Source organism: Barbus barbus (assembly GCF_936440315.1).
Source record: "Barbus barbus genome assembly, chromosome: 39".
Classification (NCBI taxonomy): Eukaryota; Metazoa; Chordata; class Actinopteri; order Cypriniformes; family Cyprinidae; genus Barbus; species Barbus barbus.
Window position 1 is genome coordinate 21,927,400 of NC_136717.1, and position 16,064 is coordinate 21,943,463.

The 16,064-nt window shown below is 40.8% G+C and overlaps 1 protein-coding gene across 1 annotated transcript in view; it reads left to right on the forward strand.

The window, feature by feature from the left end:
- The first annotated feature begins 2,465 nt into the window (after window positions 1–2,465).
- Window positions 2,466–16,064, forward strand: part of LOC306858421 (serine/threonine-protein kinase WNK1-like) — a 77,354-nt gene continuing 63,755 nt past the window's right edge. The window contains exons 1-2 of the mRNA XM_079398966.1: window positions 2,466–3,050; window positions 3,821–5,024. Coding sequence (XP_079255092.1) covers window positions 4,284–5,024 — 741 coding nt within the window. The 5' untranslated portion in view covers window positions 2,466–3,050; window positions 3,821–4,283. The remainder of the gene's footprint in view (window positions 3,051–3,820; window positions 5,025–16,064) is intronic.

Here is a 16,064-nt window from a genome sequence, read left to right on the forward strand (position 1 = left end):
TTTTTTGCACACAATACAAAAGAAAAAAAAAAGTTGGGCAACATTTTCTACCGTTTGCATGAGCTGCAATGTTTCCTGATACATGAACTGGAATTTGAATGAAGTGGGTCTGCATATTCTCTAAATTAAACAGTGTATGTGACCAGACTTTGCATACAAGTGTGCTGAAAGTTTATCCAGTGGCTCTTTACAATGGAATGTTAAACTTTCCAGTAGGCATTTGACATGGTGACTAAGATAACCCTCCTTACACTCATTTAGATTAGCTTGTGCATTGTTTCAATCTCAGAGTAAATATTTACCTTCCGGAGTGTTGCAGTTATCTTAAAGACCAGTCTAAATACAATATCCCAGTAATGCACAGTGAGAGGACTAACATATGTTTAAAAATATACATTATTTTTATCACAATGAATAATCAACAAATGCAGTATATGCATGTTGGATGCTAAAAAAATGCCTGTTTTTCTCATTCACTCATTACCACCGCTTAGTGGATAAACTGATGTACTGAAGCTACATTACATTACTGTACATGCAAATTTACAGCTTGAATTTGTTTTCTTTCTGAGTACTTATTTTGTTACTTCTCTAATCTAATTTTCACACTCACTTAAAGAAATAGTTCACCCAAAAATGAAAATCTGCTGAAAATTTACTCACCCTCAGGCCATCCAAGATGTAGATGAGTTTGTTTCTTCATCAAAACAGATTTGGAGAAAATTAGCATTGCAACTTGCTCACCAATGGATCCTCTGCAGTGAATGGGTGCCGTCAGAATGAGAGTCCAAACAGCTGATAAAAACATCACAATAATCCACAAGTAATCCACAAATGTCCAAATTCAACGTTTAAGTGTTTGAACTTTAAACCTCTGCTTCTGGCAAAAATATGAGTACAAACACACAGCTTTACACTTTACAAGATGTTAATTGATTGACTGGAGTCATGCTTTTATCAGCTGTGTGGACTCATTTGACACATTCTGTTTGCCCAAATTAATTAGCCAACTAGTAAAAGGTTTGTTAATGTATGTTAATGCGGTCTTCTTACCCGTGTTATTCTTACCAGTGTGAAATTTCCACATGCTCTCAATTGACCTGTACGTCAACAGGGCTCAATCACTGCCTTCATTTGGGCAGGGGAACAAATTGTACCCATCCCACAGTCAATGCATCCAAAACAAACAGCCTCTCTGGGTGCAATCAAAGACACATACCGTGACCTCGACACCTTACTGTCTTACTCGACTAGCACATCTTGCACATGCTTGTGTCACCTCTTTGGACCCCACAGGTGGTTTTATGTAGCAGTAGGGCCTCCATAGAGAATCTGCAATGTTAGGAAAGATCCTGCTCGTGTGTGCCATCTGCGGAGGAAGGGAATGCAAAAAAGAAAAACAAATGTGTTATAAGGGGCTTCATATTAATAGGCTTTGAGGAAACAGTCTGGCCAGAGAAAAAGAGAACAAAAAACAATGATGCTTCTTTATTTGAATTTACGTTTCCCATGCTTTTATGTTTAACATTTTTTGCAAGATCAAAATTCAACATAAATTGTATTTGCAATTTCCTACATTAGAATTAATATTTTATTTAAATATAAAACTGAATGTGTTAAGTTTAGCAAAAATATAAAGTGAAATGTATAACAAAAACCAAGGAGAAATTTGCATAATTAAATAATAATAAAAAAAAATAATTTGAGCAAAATAACCATTGAAATCATGCTTAGCGTATGTGCTTCCTCTTTCATCCTTTTTAATAAAGCACCGATCACTTACAGTAAATATGGTATTTTAGTTTTTGCTTTCATTGTTGGATATCTTTTCAAATAGCATTTTAAATTTGCTTCATGATTCATATGTCTAATTATTATCTAGTTTCCAATAGATGTGCATGCACTTTTTTTCCCCCGAAGGACTGTTAACAGTTTCATGCATCATTATTTGATGCCCATCATCTGTAATGAATTACAAAGAAAAAAATATTTTTGTTGCATGGAACGTGCTGGAATTTGAAAAGCCTTTTATTTGTACAGTAAAAAAAAAAAGCACATGTGCCAGAAGTTTAAGTTTAACGGCCTGAACAGAATTCCATGCCAGGGCAAACGAGATGCATTGGCATCTCTGCTGTGGTCCAACTTGAAGCAAGCTCTTAATAAGCACTTTAGATAAGAGAGTGTGCAACTGACACGCATTACACAACACCGCCTGTCAAAGAAACACTTAGATAAGGATACACCGACATTGAGAATGTCAGTTTCTTACACATTTTAGGACAAAATAAGAATCCGCATTGCAAACAAAAGTATAGGTTACTCGAAGAAAACAGCATTCATTTGAACCTGCTGCTGAGGAAAGGAATCAACTTTTGCACAGCAATTTTGTAAATAAACTGAGGAGGGAAACAGCGACCTCTTCAGGCCGTTGTGAGACACTGTCTATCGGCTGGCATCTCTGCTGTCAGTATTCAGTGGGAGGGTAGACGACAGCAGCAGCCTCGGAGCTAAAACCAACGTGACAGACTGGAGTCTTAATAACACCACCCGATCCAAGAGCAGCACTTCCAGAGAAACCCTAATGCTGCATATGGAGACTATCAGTTGTCATTTGTCGACTGCTGCATAAGGATAACGACAGCAGCGAATGCGAACCGCAGTGGATGTTGTTGCATTGTTCACGTGAACAGAGGAAAATCGGTGGTTTGCAGCGGATCCGCGTGCAGTCGACCGGAACCGGACTCTGTTGTTGATTTGCCATAATGTTTTATCACGGGATACATCGTTACGCTGGATACCGAATTTAATAGAGTCATTGCATCAACCCGTGTTGAACTTGGCCTGTAGAGCAAACAGCACGATGAACGCGTAGCTCTGCTGAATCAATGGAATTGGTATTTTCTGATCATTCGGTTTTCCAGCCGTGATTCTTTTTTGTCTTTATAACTATTTGGCGATTATCTCTCTTAAATTTCTCGATCGGTCAACTCAAGCAAATGCAGCTGTCGCTTTGTCTACATCAGAGGGGAATGGATATGACGATACGAAAGGTAATCGCTGGCCAGCCTCCTATTTTATCATTGCCGCAGAAATTGTATATACCTGCTTGTTTATTATGGGTTGACAGGCTCACAATATTAAAAATCCTTTGTGTTTTGTAGTCTGGTATTTTGCGTCTGTAGCGCTTCCTGTTCAAAAAAACGCTATTAAACGCGCGTGGCATTATTTTCAGAACGAGCTCGAGACCAACGTTCGCCGTTGCTTGGCAACTTTTCAAAAACGTCGCTGATAACTTTTAATCATTTAAATGCGTCCAAAATGCAAAATACGCCAGAGATTGTTTGAGTATTGTGCTTGTCTTTTGCTGGAAAATTACAAAAATCCCCCAAATCTCAGCTGGCCACCCCACGTAACCAGGGCGACCCGTCTCGCGACCCCCGCGTGCGCAGTAGACGTGTTCATCCATTACACGGGTTTGTTTTGTTGACATTTTGAGGCACAACATTTTATTTTTTATATGTATACGATTGAAACTGAACACCTGTGAAAGCCCAGCAGTCACACACACAGAAACCCAAGTTAGCAAAAGGCTTCGAAGTGGCTTACGTTTGCATTTAATGTCAACTTTTGTAGCTGCTTTAAACGTAATACTGAAAATGTAGTGCTGTTTAAAAGCTAATATGTATTATTTCTCAGATAAGTAATGCTGTTATTATCATTTTAAAATGCTTATTAGAATGGAGAACAGCTTTTAGTGCTGTTAAACCAGGAAACATAAACTTGAGTGTGAAATAATATGTTCTTTATATGTCCCTTTTAGTAAACCTGGACCTGGTTTTGGGGTTTCGGAGCCAGGTTTCCTGCACTCTGAAGGTCTGAAGAATATCAAGGCTCTTGGCCTTTTCCCTCTTGCGGTCCCTTATGCCCAATGACGGCTGTCTCCGGGTCACTGCAGGATGGATGAAGTGGATTTGACAGTTTTTGTCTGTCACCATCAGTGCTTGCCTCTCAGTGACTGTGTCTTGTTCTTTTACGTTTATAAAAGAACACCACCTCTCTTGGGCTCTGGCCCTTTACACTGTAAGAGTAACTGTTAGTAAGGAATACCCCACGGAGGGGGCCTTCCAGCAAACTCTTGTGGTTCACGGTTTTTTTTTCATAGGCTTTTTGTGCCACAGTCAAAAGCAGAAAGTGGAAATTTCCGCAAAAGGTCAAGTTTACATTTGAGTTTTTTCATATTAATTTATTTATACATTTAAGTTAGTTTTTTTTTTCCTGGAGAGATGTCGTCGGAAAATCCCAACAAGGTGGTGACCTTCTTGGCCCCTCCACCTCCAAAGAATGTGAACGGCTCCGGTTCGGACTCACTGGTGGGTGAGAAGCTAGACACGGAGGTCATAAAACGACGCCACACCATGGATAAAGATCTGAAGACGGCTGAGCACAGATTTTTTAGGCGTAGTGTCATCTGTGACTCCAATGCCACAGCCCTCGACTTGCCCAGCAAAGCCTGCATCCCCAACTCGTCTCCAGACTGCGAGCAGTTGATTGTGCCTGTGGTGCTGGGTTCGGCCCCTGAAGTTACCATTGACACCCAAGTGGGTGTTTTGGGTGTTGTATTGAAAGAACATGCAGAGGATGGAAGAGCTGCTGGGGTTGATGGGATTGTGGAGGTACAGAGCCCATCTGTGCAGGATGTGGGTGTGAGGCAGAGTGAGGCCCTTGGGATGGTGGAGAAGGAGCCCAGCGATTTGGGCGACAAGGAGCAGGAGAGCGGAGTAGCAGACAAACGTGAGGAGGAAGAGGAGGAGAAAGGGGCGGCGAGGGCCCGTGCTGAAGCTGAGCAGAGGGAGGCTGAGAAAAAGGTTCAGGAGGATGAAGAAGTGGAGACCAAAGCTGTAGGCACCTCACCCGATGGGCGTTTCCTCAAATTTGACATCGAGATTGGACGCGGCTCATTCAAAACCGTCTACAAGGGCTTGGATACGGAGACTACGGTGGAAGTAGCATGGTGTGAACTTCAGGTAAGAAGCTACCATGTTAAAAGGGGAAAGGGGAAGTGATGTGTGGCCAAGTATGGTGACCCATACTCTGAATTTGTGCTCTGCATTTAACCCATCCAAGTGTACACATTGAACATACACCCGGAGCAGTGGGCAGCCAATGCTGCGGCGCCTGGGGAGCAGTTGGGGGTTCGGTGCCTTGCTCAAGGGTCTCACCTCAGTCGTGGTATTGAGGGTGGAGAGAGTGTTGGTTATTCACTCCCCCGCCTACAATCCCTGCCAGATCTGAGACTCGAACCCACAACCTTCGGGTTACAAATCCAACTCTCTATCCATTAGGCCACGACTGACCCCATTATCAACTATGTTCACCTTTCATTAATTGCAAAGGATGTCTATGTTGTTTGATGTGAACTCTTCAAAGTGCTCATGTGAAACATAACAGACCGATCAATTCAAAAATGAATGCCAGGCTTTCAACAGGAAGTCATGTTGGTGTAACTTGTTTGTGCAGTTTTGTGGTCATGGTTCTTATGGTGGCACTACAGGATGAGGTTGAAGAACAACTTTGGTGAAGTTGCAGGTTAGGCCCAAAACATACTGTATACATGTATGTAGGTGATCCTGTCATGCATGGCCTTGTTGTACATGCTTATTCAGAATCAGATAGTCAGCTGTAAAAATGCCAACATGTTAACCAACTGAGTCAGCAAAGTTCTCTTCAAACCATTGCTCTGCCATTATAGTAGTTGACCTGAAAGATCAAATAAAGACATTTTACAGTTGTACATCCTACAGCACCACCTGCAGAAATGCAAAGCACAATAGTATTGTCATATGAATTCCTGATAACGTCAAACTTGCATATCAGGAACTTGCATTTTTCTTGAATGCAGATGTTAGCTTGATTTATATGTGAAGTGACATAGTGCCAAGTATGGTGACCCATACTCGGAATTCGTGCTCTGCATTTAACCCATCCAACGTACACTGCACACTGCACACACACACACCATGAACACAGCAGTGGGCAGCCATTTATGCTGCGGCGCCCGGGAAGCAGTTGGGGGTTCGGTGCCTTGCTCAAGGGCACCTCAGTCGTGGTATTGAGGGTGGAGAGAGCGCTGGACATTCACTCCCCCCACCTACAATCCCTGCTGGCCCGAGACTCGAACCCTTTGGATTACGAGTCCGACTCTCTAACCATTAGGCCACGACTTCCCCTATATTGTTCATTGTTGCATTCAAAAATCGCAAAGTTAAAGCATGTAGACTACATGTTTAATTCTACATGTTTAATTCTTTTTTTTAATTCTAGAAGTTTCAGAGAACTGCATGTTTTTAAAAAAAAAATTGTAAAACAAATTGTGTTAATAATAATCTATTAATTTAAATAATTTTGAATAGTCCTAATTCTACTGCCTTCTTGTTGAGAACCACTGTATTTGTGTGGTTTTTTTTTTTGCTATGCTTTTGAAGTTTTTGCTTTTGACTGTCATGGCAGAGCATGTTAGTTAATGTCAATATGTTAACAATAACTTATCCAAGTAATATAAAATCTGATTTACTGGGATAGAAACCTCAATACAGAGGTTTGTTACTTCTAGACCATTTCAAGTGTTCAATTGTACATTGTATTTATCACATGCTCACATCTACATTCGTGCACTTGCAAAATGTTATTTGCATTGATTAGCCTGTTACTGTCTTGACAGAGCTATTTTAGTTTCAAATCAAGAGTAGAGTTACATTAGGCCAGTTGTCTTTTTCTTTCTTTTTTAACACCTTGACATCTAAATCTGACAAATTGGGTCTTGGCAAGTGAAACTCAGTTGGATCTCATTACGTACAAGCTCGAGTGTTCCCTCTAAATATCACAAGACCCTCTGTGTTTGTCCTGATATCTAGTTTCTACTCAGAATGGACCTTTCGTGGAGCAAGTATAACTGCACACAGATAAAGATGGATTGTTGTTAGTTGCCTGGTGAAGGTCCTTGTGCATAAACTGAAGCGTTATACACAATGGGCAGACTGATATCAGACTGTTTTAGTAATTCCTCCCAAGTGCTCATAGATTTAAACCATTACATAAACATGTCAAAGCACATACAGATGAAAGTGTGTAAAATATGCAATGCGGGTGGGGTGGAAGACTGTGGAATGTAAGAGTGGATGGTGCCAGTGTTGTCAGGACTAGGGGTTTGAACCGATGTGCATTGGTGGAAGCAAAGTAGCATTATTAACTGTGGACACTTGCTAAAAGGGGGATGTGCTCTGCATTTAAAGATGGATCAAGGTCTTTAGACCAACTCTAAGTAATTCAAGGGTCAAAGGGCAAGCAGGAGCAGAGGTCTGGCCACTGGAAACCCCCAGATTGCTTTGACAAAGGGAGGGTGCAGGAAAACAAATCAAGGGGTGAGCGATGCTAGGACATCAGGGAGGGTTGCTTTGTGTCCGCCCCCACTCTCTCTCTCTCTCTCTCTTTCATTTTCAGGACGCTTTAGTAGTTGTAAAGTATTTGAAGTCTTACTGTGCATCAGTAAAAGAGATTTTTCTTGGATGCAGAAGAGGAAAGAAGATTATCTAGTCAACTTTGTTAATGAGACATCTAAACTGCTTTATTTCCCAGAGCTGATTCATCTGCCGAGCTTGTTTTTTCTCGCATTTGAGATCACTTGGGAATTAGTTTCTTTCCATGGATTGACTCAAACGCTTCCTCCTATTTGTCTGAACTTCTAATGTTCACCAGTTCCTCCATTAGGATGCAATTATTACGTATTTAGTAGCAAGTTACTTCGAATTGTGCTATCAGTTGTTTGAATAGTGGCTTTAGTTACCCAGCATGCATCAGTAAATCCTTATCACGCTGAATATTTTTATTGGATTAAAAATGGGTCTCTCTTGTCCTCATAGCCTTGGTATGTGTTGAATCATAGATGAGCTAGTGGGATGACAAAGGCCGACATCCCCCCAATTCATTCCTCATTGATTCAGGGAGATGCGAGCAAAGGCTGTCCTAATGGGAGCCGAGGCATCCCTTTACACTTTTGTTTTTCTATTCAGCTGAATTATAATAGTAAAGACATGAAAGGGCGAGCAAGAGCTAAATGTACTGTGAAGAATTCAGTCCCCCCTCCGTCTTTTCACTTCATTCCCATCTATCTCTCTGCCAAATGTTTTTCTAAAATGCCAAATAGTTACAGAGCTGAAACAAAGCAGGGTGCAGTCATAATATTTTGGATGTGATGTTAATCTTCACTTAGCAAGTACCACATAGTATTACTCATACTTGGTTAACAAACCCCTGACCCTCGGTATTAAACGTAGGTGTGTAATTTGTCCTGCACAGTTTGTGCTACAAACATTGATGATACTTCAAATTGTGTGGCCTGTTAAATGAGAGATTTGGTGATTTGGCTTATAAATTTCAGATGATGAAACCATTGAAAAAAAGCAAGATCCACTCACATTTTCTTCTTTCTGATTTGTGTATGTTCTCTCATCTTCACTCTAACATTCTCTTACCCATTTTTTTGTAAACATTGTGAAGTTGTGTGTGATTTTAATGTGATTTTAGTTCCCTAATGGTATGTAAGCTGGTTGGCATCCACTTCTCCACACATCACACGCTTTTTTTTTCTTCATGAGCTTTTCCAGCAGACGTGAGGAATGGAAACCACTTGCAATTAGTTGTCTAAACACATGCACACACACTCACACAGGGTCCTATGTCCATACATTTACTCACTTCACAAATGTATACTCTAATCCAGATGCAAGTTGTTGACCTAAACTATTTAAAACCAGGCGGCTGTCGCACTATCAGCCTTATCACCATATGCTAGCTGTGAGATAGCACAGTGCAGGAATTTGTGCAGGAGGTGCCTAAACACCGGGTCAGTTTAAAAGAGACATGCCCCAGAGAGAGTGTCGTCATCTGTGAATAATGCAGAGGATGTTAGGGGAACAGTTGAGGAAGAAATCCAATCCCATGGATTCTAGCCATGGCCGTTTCCCTTTTCATTGTTGAAATCCATTTTTTTCCCAAGGAGTGAGAAAGACAAAGACAGGAGCAACGCTTCCTTCATTTGCAAGCGCTGATCTCCTTCCTCATTTACAGTACTGGCCCGTGTGTATGTGTGTTTATCCATTGTGTCTTACACGGGCTGGAAGGAAAAAAATATTTAATTGTAAATGGAAATATACTGAGGGCCATGCCATTGTTAGATGCTATCTGATTGGCATTAAGTTTCACTTGCACTGTTTTATCTCCACTTAATGTGAATCTGATGTTTTTTCCAAGGTAATCTTTTTTTAAACCTCTACAGTTGCACAATGACAGAAAACTGTATGCAAAGCAGTAAATGTGTGCATTCAAGACATACTCTGACAGCTCTTTGCTCAAAGAGATTCTCTTGTCTTTTTTGCCTTCCGCTCAAGTTTAGAGGCTGTTGCGGTTTCACTTCTCACTAGATTCATAATAAATCTATTTCCTACTACTGAGTCTGTCAGTTACCCTCAGCCTCGCTCCATGTGATAACTTGATATTTGCTCTGTAAAGTGTTTTAAACTTTTGTAGCATTTTACTTTTTTACTCTGTTAATGGCTGTGATGTCAGTACTATGACATTTTTGAATGCAGCTTAATTTCAACAAATGGTTTGAGTAGCGTATTGCAACAAGCAAGTTAGTATATGCCTGCATAGTAACTCTCTAAAGGACAGGTCCACTGTAAATACTTCACAGGTAACATAAAGCAGGTTGTACTCCTTCCAAAAGAATGCATAATCTCATACAGCTGCTCGTCTGTCTCTGACATGGGAGTTTTTTTAGCCTGCCGAGGCTTGTTGGAGCCCAGTCCTGCAACACTGTGCTCATCTCCTCTTTGAGATCCTGATCTATAGCATGTGATATGGAACACTGTAATTCAAGTTTCAAGACTTGTGAGGAAAATCCGGTTTGATCTCTCGCGGTCTCCTCATTGTCTCTCTGTCCTGGTAGTTTTGTAGGTAGCGTAAGTGTGTTAAAGGTCACAATGGGAGGGCAATAAATTCCTCACGTTTCATTGCTCACCTCAGCCCCTTGTCCTAACTGCCCCTCATTTTATTCAATAAGCCTCTTAAGATGCTGTTTACACATGCACATAGTGCTTATACCATTCAGTCTCGCCCTCAATTACATTCACCCTACTGACCCCATTTGTTCTAGTTTGTTGTACGCTGTGCGTCATTACCATTTAATGGACATATTTCTAATAGGGGTGCTGATCAGTTAAAATTGTTAGTCAAATTACATGTATAATATGCTGATTAGTTAATCAAATTGATTGCAGTTATTGTCAGATTGATTCTGACTGTTCAGAAGGGGGTTCAGTTTTTCATTCTGTGATTTCATTCCAATGACGTAGCATACCCTAAATTTGGAAACATGTAAACCTTGTATCCAGTATGACGAGCATCTTAGAGGCTGCTCTTGAAGTGGCTTTTTGCAAAGTAGGCTGGTTGGACTTGCAACTCCTCCTTCAGTGGCTGTTTCGTGTTCACATTCTCTGGATTCTTGTGGCAGGACGTCAGCTTTAAAAGAGGACAAAAAAACGTAAAGGAGGGGGACATTCGATTGAATGAAGCTCTCTCTTGTATTGTCTGCTTCACCCAACCACAAACCAAGCTGAAAGCTCAGAATAGCTGTACGGATTCAAGATATTTTGGAGTTTGATAAACATTAGAAGTAGGTTGCTTGGCTGAAATGGTTAACAGAAAGCCTTTTAGCACAGTGTAAAATAGATGTGTGAAATTGAGCTTGCATATTTAACAATTAGTGCTAAATCTCCATCACCTGTTTTCAAATGGAGCTGCATTTATTACACAGAGCCGTAGTTCACTGAAAAGCTGCACAATATCACGTTCAATATCGCAGGATATTCATCTGCGATTCTGAGCACGAATTGCATAGCTTGTCGGTGAAGTACGTCTTTGTGTATTAAATGGCGTTCCATTTGAAAACAGGTGATGGAGATTTAGCGCTAGTCACGGAACCGGCTTTACTGACGAGATGCGCATGACTATCGCATGCAAATATCGTGCAGCCCTACCTCTCAGTGTTGAGAGGTTGTACATTACGAGAAGTGCAAAACAAATCACGATTCTGAAAACAAAATAACAAATTACAAACGCAAATGCAAATCTAAAAAACAAAATAACAATTCAGAAAACACAACAACAATTCAGAAAACATTATAACAAGTCAGAAAACACAATGACAAATCCGAAAAAAAACAGCATGCAATAATAACGTATTGAATGTAAATTATAATTTTAATTCAAATTGATGCCACCTTATTGGTACAATAAAGCTCTCCCTACACCTACCCTAACCCTACCCGATACTTTATTTTCAACTTTTGGATTATTTCCTTAATTTTTATTGAAAATAAATGCCTTTCTGATGCGATACGAGATTTGAAAAGGGAGAAAAAATAAAGTTCGGCAAAAGGCGGACTCCAATCCGGGTCGATCGCGTCCCAAAGCACAATGACACACGCTCTACCATCTGCACCACTGGAGCTGATGGTGTCAATGATTGACCTGCTGTTCTTCTTTTGGTTCTTCCTGTACACCTTGATTGACAAGATGTCTCGTCCAATCAGCGATGAGTACTCTATTCCCAAACCAACGGCGCTGTCTCAAACTATACCTACCTCTTCCGGTTTGTCTGATTTGTCGTTGTGTTTTCTCATTTGTTAATTTGTTTTCGGATTTGTCATTGTGTTTTCTGATTTGTTAATTTGTTTTCTGATTTGTTAGTTTGTTTTCGGATTTGTCATTGTGTTTTCTGACTTGTTATAATGTTTTCGGAATTGTTGTGTTTTTTGAATTGTTATTTTGTTTTTTAGATTTGCATTTGTAATTTGTTATTTTGTTTTCAGAATCGTGATTTGTTTTGCACTTCTCGGCCACCGTAGTACATACAAAAAAATAAAAAGTATTCATTCATTCCAGAATCTTGATTTTTCTTCCCCCATTTACAAGCTAAAAATAGCCACACCTCATCTGCCACTGTCATTCCACTCCATGGTCAGAACTGGAGCAGACAGTTTTGGGTAATGACGTGGGGTAGAGTTGGCCCGAGGGAATGTTTTAGCTCTCACATGAGCTTCAGGAATGAAAAAACCAAGAAGTGTGGCACAATCTCATCTCAGCTGTTGTACCCAACTCTACATTGATGCTCTACGTCGGTCACGGTGACCCTCCCAGGTCATTGTATACCGAGTCTCAAATCGCACAGCCACGATTTGTGGATATTGCACATAGACTTTGACAATCTGGCAAGCTCTGTTTTGATTGGTTGAGTTATGCAATTTCTTATAGTAAATTCTATAGAAATCCTTCTGGTTGACTGTCGCACACCTCCACTTGATTCTTAGTGTGAAATGATAGTGATTGTTGTTCTATGAATACTATTCGTGTGGATTTCACCTGAAATTGTGAAAAATGTGTGAATCCATTTCCTTATAAAAGTACTTCCTACTAAGTCCCCAATGACCCTTTAACATTCCTTCCCTTGAGGCAGTTTATCTGTCTTCTGCCTCTCCCGTGTGGAATGTGACAGTCAGGTGGCTGGTTCCTGCCTTGCTGGACGTTCCCACGGGATGGTGACCTGTCTATGACCCTGCATAGGTTAGTGGGGTTAAGGGAGAAATGAGCACCAGTGGCCGTCTGTCTGACCAAAATTATGTTCCACATATGTAGATAATCCTACTCTTGGTTTCATTGTGTGTATAAATGTGAAGAGGATAGGAAGTCTAAAATATTCTGTCCACCTCCAGCTTCATAAATACTGGAGTATAGTGCTCAAAGGTTCACTCTCCATAAAAAGCAGTTTTGGATTGTGTAAAAAAATCCCTCACTAGAGCTCCAGTGTTACCTAAAATCTGTTGTATAAAATAATCTTCCTTCACTCTTGTCCGTGTGACATCCTCTCTGCTCTCATTGTCCACTGTACGCCATTGGAACGGACACCAAAAGACAGAAAGAATCCAAGATAGTACCACTGGAAAGTATAAAGTGGAAGCCCTGCGCTCTTGTTCTTGTTGGGTCATCCTCATCGAGTTCTCCTGTTTCCAGACAGAGTCAGTCAGAATGGCAGTGCCGTGACGCTTCACATGTGATTCTCCCAAGCCGAAGGAATGCAGGCCTGATGCCCTAATCTGGTACGCTTTGCTCTGAGGCTTGTGATGGCAAGAACAAACATATTCACTCCACTTTCAGGCTTAATGGATTTGAGGCAGCCCTGATGATCAGTAAAGCCTGAGCACCATAAAGCTTGTTTTAGTCATTGACTGAAAGCCTTGTTTCCCAAGATTTCATTATTAACTGTACTATCTGGTATTCTACAAGTTTTACTTTAGCAGAGTTCTGCATCGTCAAAGGCATGCCTATTATTATACCAACTGTGCTACTTTAAACAACATCCAAGAATTTGGACCTCAGTTGACGAAGCATCTCAGTTTTCTCTGCAGCTCTCTTGCTCTGTCTGATGTTCTTGTTTTGCTGCTGTCTATTCTGTCTTTGCATTTGTGTCATCAAAAGGGAAAAGGAAGCTTTCAGCTTCCTCTGTGTAAAACATCTGATGAGGAAGCTCACTCTGTGCTGTCAGTGCTTACTAACACTGTGGCTTTTGCCCTAGATGGGTCAGCAATGCTTGCTTTCTTGTTCCGCTTTACTTTCAAGCTCGATGTTCATCCTATGAATCAAACTTTACTTATTTGAACTTGAAGTGCATAGATGTATCCCACTTCTTGGCGAAAAGGACTGGCAAAGATTGAATTGTTGGAAGTCACATTTTCATTTGGTTGTTAGTAGGTGTTCTTTCTCGAGTGTCGTACCTAACTGTGTTAGGAGGTGTATTATGTGAGCTCCACTCTTTATTGGTAGTTGCCCAAATCACATCATTATGCATTTGCATGAAGTTGAACTCTGCTTGACACATCACCAAAAGGTCTTATGACTAGCACAATTCGACAAAAGTACTGTCTCAAATGGGTCATTTCAAATGCAAATGATGTTGCCACTAGTTGTAGCACATTTAGTACTTCTTCAGCTATGTACGGAAGCTGTGCCTGTTGAGGGCATAACATTTTCAACATTCAGCACCTTGTTTTCTCAGTTGAACATCAGGGGCATCATAATGTGCAGTGTTTAAGTAAGAGCAGACCACATTAATGGCCTAGAATAGTGTAGAAGTAGAGTGTGAAGAAAAAGCTTAACTTTGGTGAATGTTCTCAGTTTAATGCAAACCTGCTTGCTGTACTCCAGGTATAAAAGTGGATCATGCCTGTCTCCATACAACTTCCTCCTTGCTGAGTTGCAGACACATGCAGGCTGGTTGTAGTCAAATCGATGATTAACTGTTACTTGCTCAGTTTTGCTAAATTTTCTTTACAAAAGATGATCCAAGAAGAGCCAAAATTTCCTAGTTATCGCAACTGGTCTCCCCCCTTTTCAAACAATGACCTACTAGCATGCTACCAGGGGGGTTCAAAATTACAATAAGCTGTTCTTTTGTGTGGTCTACGTGCATAGTCTTTGTGAAAACAATGAGAACAGTTAGTCAGATAAGGCTCCAACTCTTGGGTCTTTGAGCATGGAGGACCCTTCAGGTGATGCCAGAGGGCAGGATGGCAAACAACATATAATGAGCTTTAGCTCTCCTGTTTCTGTAGACGAAGCGGTGAGTCAGTTTGATAGGGCTATGGAGGAGGATGTGGTTGAGTTGTGCTTTGGAGCCTCTTGAGAAAGTTAAACTGATAAAAAGGCATAATTCATCCAGGCAACAGACAGGTGTTCACGGGAGCCGATTAATTCAGTGACTCACCTACACCTGCCGTGCCTTGGCTTGCTCCTCATGACAGGAGAGTTTGTCGCCTCTGAGTGTACGTGAATGCGGTGTAGCATATTCCCGTCTGCTGGAGTTTTTTTGCACATCAAGATGAATCTAAGCCTTATTAGTCACTGACTCTTCTTACTTTGTTCCTGTTCCTCACTCACACTCATAAACCTCTCTGATTTCAGAGGCAGAAGATGAAGACATTATCCAGGCCCAGCATTCTGGTTGGAAGTTGCAGATTCAGCCCATCTAGAGCAAGCGTCCGAACAGCTTGCTTATCTTAAATTCTTTAAAGCAGTCATTGGTTATCAGTGTTCCTGTTCAAGGATAAAGGAGGCACTGATGTCTACCCATTGCTTTATCATGCACCCGGCAAGATTTAGTTCCCTCTCTTACTCCTGCTTTGTATTCATTCAGATATTTCTGGGAAATTGAGAAAAAGCATCTCAATCTCTGACTGTATCTCTGTAATGCTCACTACCTCTCTCTCGCCCGTTCCTATAAATAACTCATGTGGGACAAAGTGTCAGCAGCGCGTGATTTACATTTTGAGCGCCACTTATTTACCTCTGCTCAACCGTGCTCTGCTCTGCTGAGCACTCAGTGGTTCTTTCCCTTTACAGGGCCCTAATAAACACCCCGGGCAATGAGCGCTAACTCCGGGCAGAAATCCAAAATACTCTCCTTTCTCTCCACTCTTACCCTTTCTCAAGCATTCTCTTCAGTCCAGCGAGCTAATCTGAGAAAATTACGTGAGGATTAGCGACTATATAGTGGATTAGCGACAACTCGGACAGTTTTTTTTACAGACAGTTTTCCAGAGAAACTACTGTCATGACAAAGACACAGTTTGAAGAATTACAAAATGAAAAATTTTTTAGCGACTTGCTTGAATAATAACAATATCTGGTTGATGTGCACAGACAAATTGAACTCAATCGCCCCCTTGAGTATGGAGGTTTCTTGGCAGAAATGGCAATACATAATGACATTTTGAAGACTCTTGATGTGTCTTTTTTTTATTTATAGATTTTTACTGATAAGATCAAATGGATCGACAAAAAATACAATATTTTATAGGGGTCATCGGATGCCCAGTTTCCACAAGTTGATATGATTTTTTTAGGGTCTTGATAAAAAGTCTATAACATACTTTTATAAAAAATTCTCAATGGTA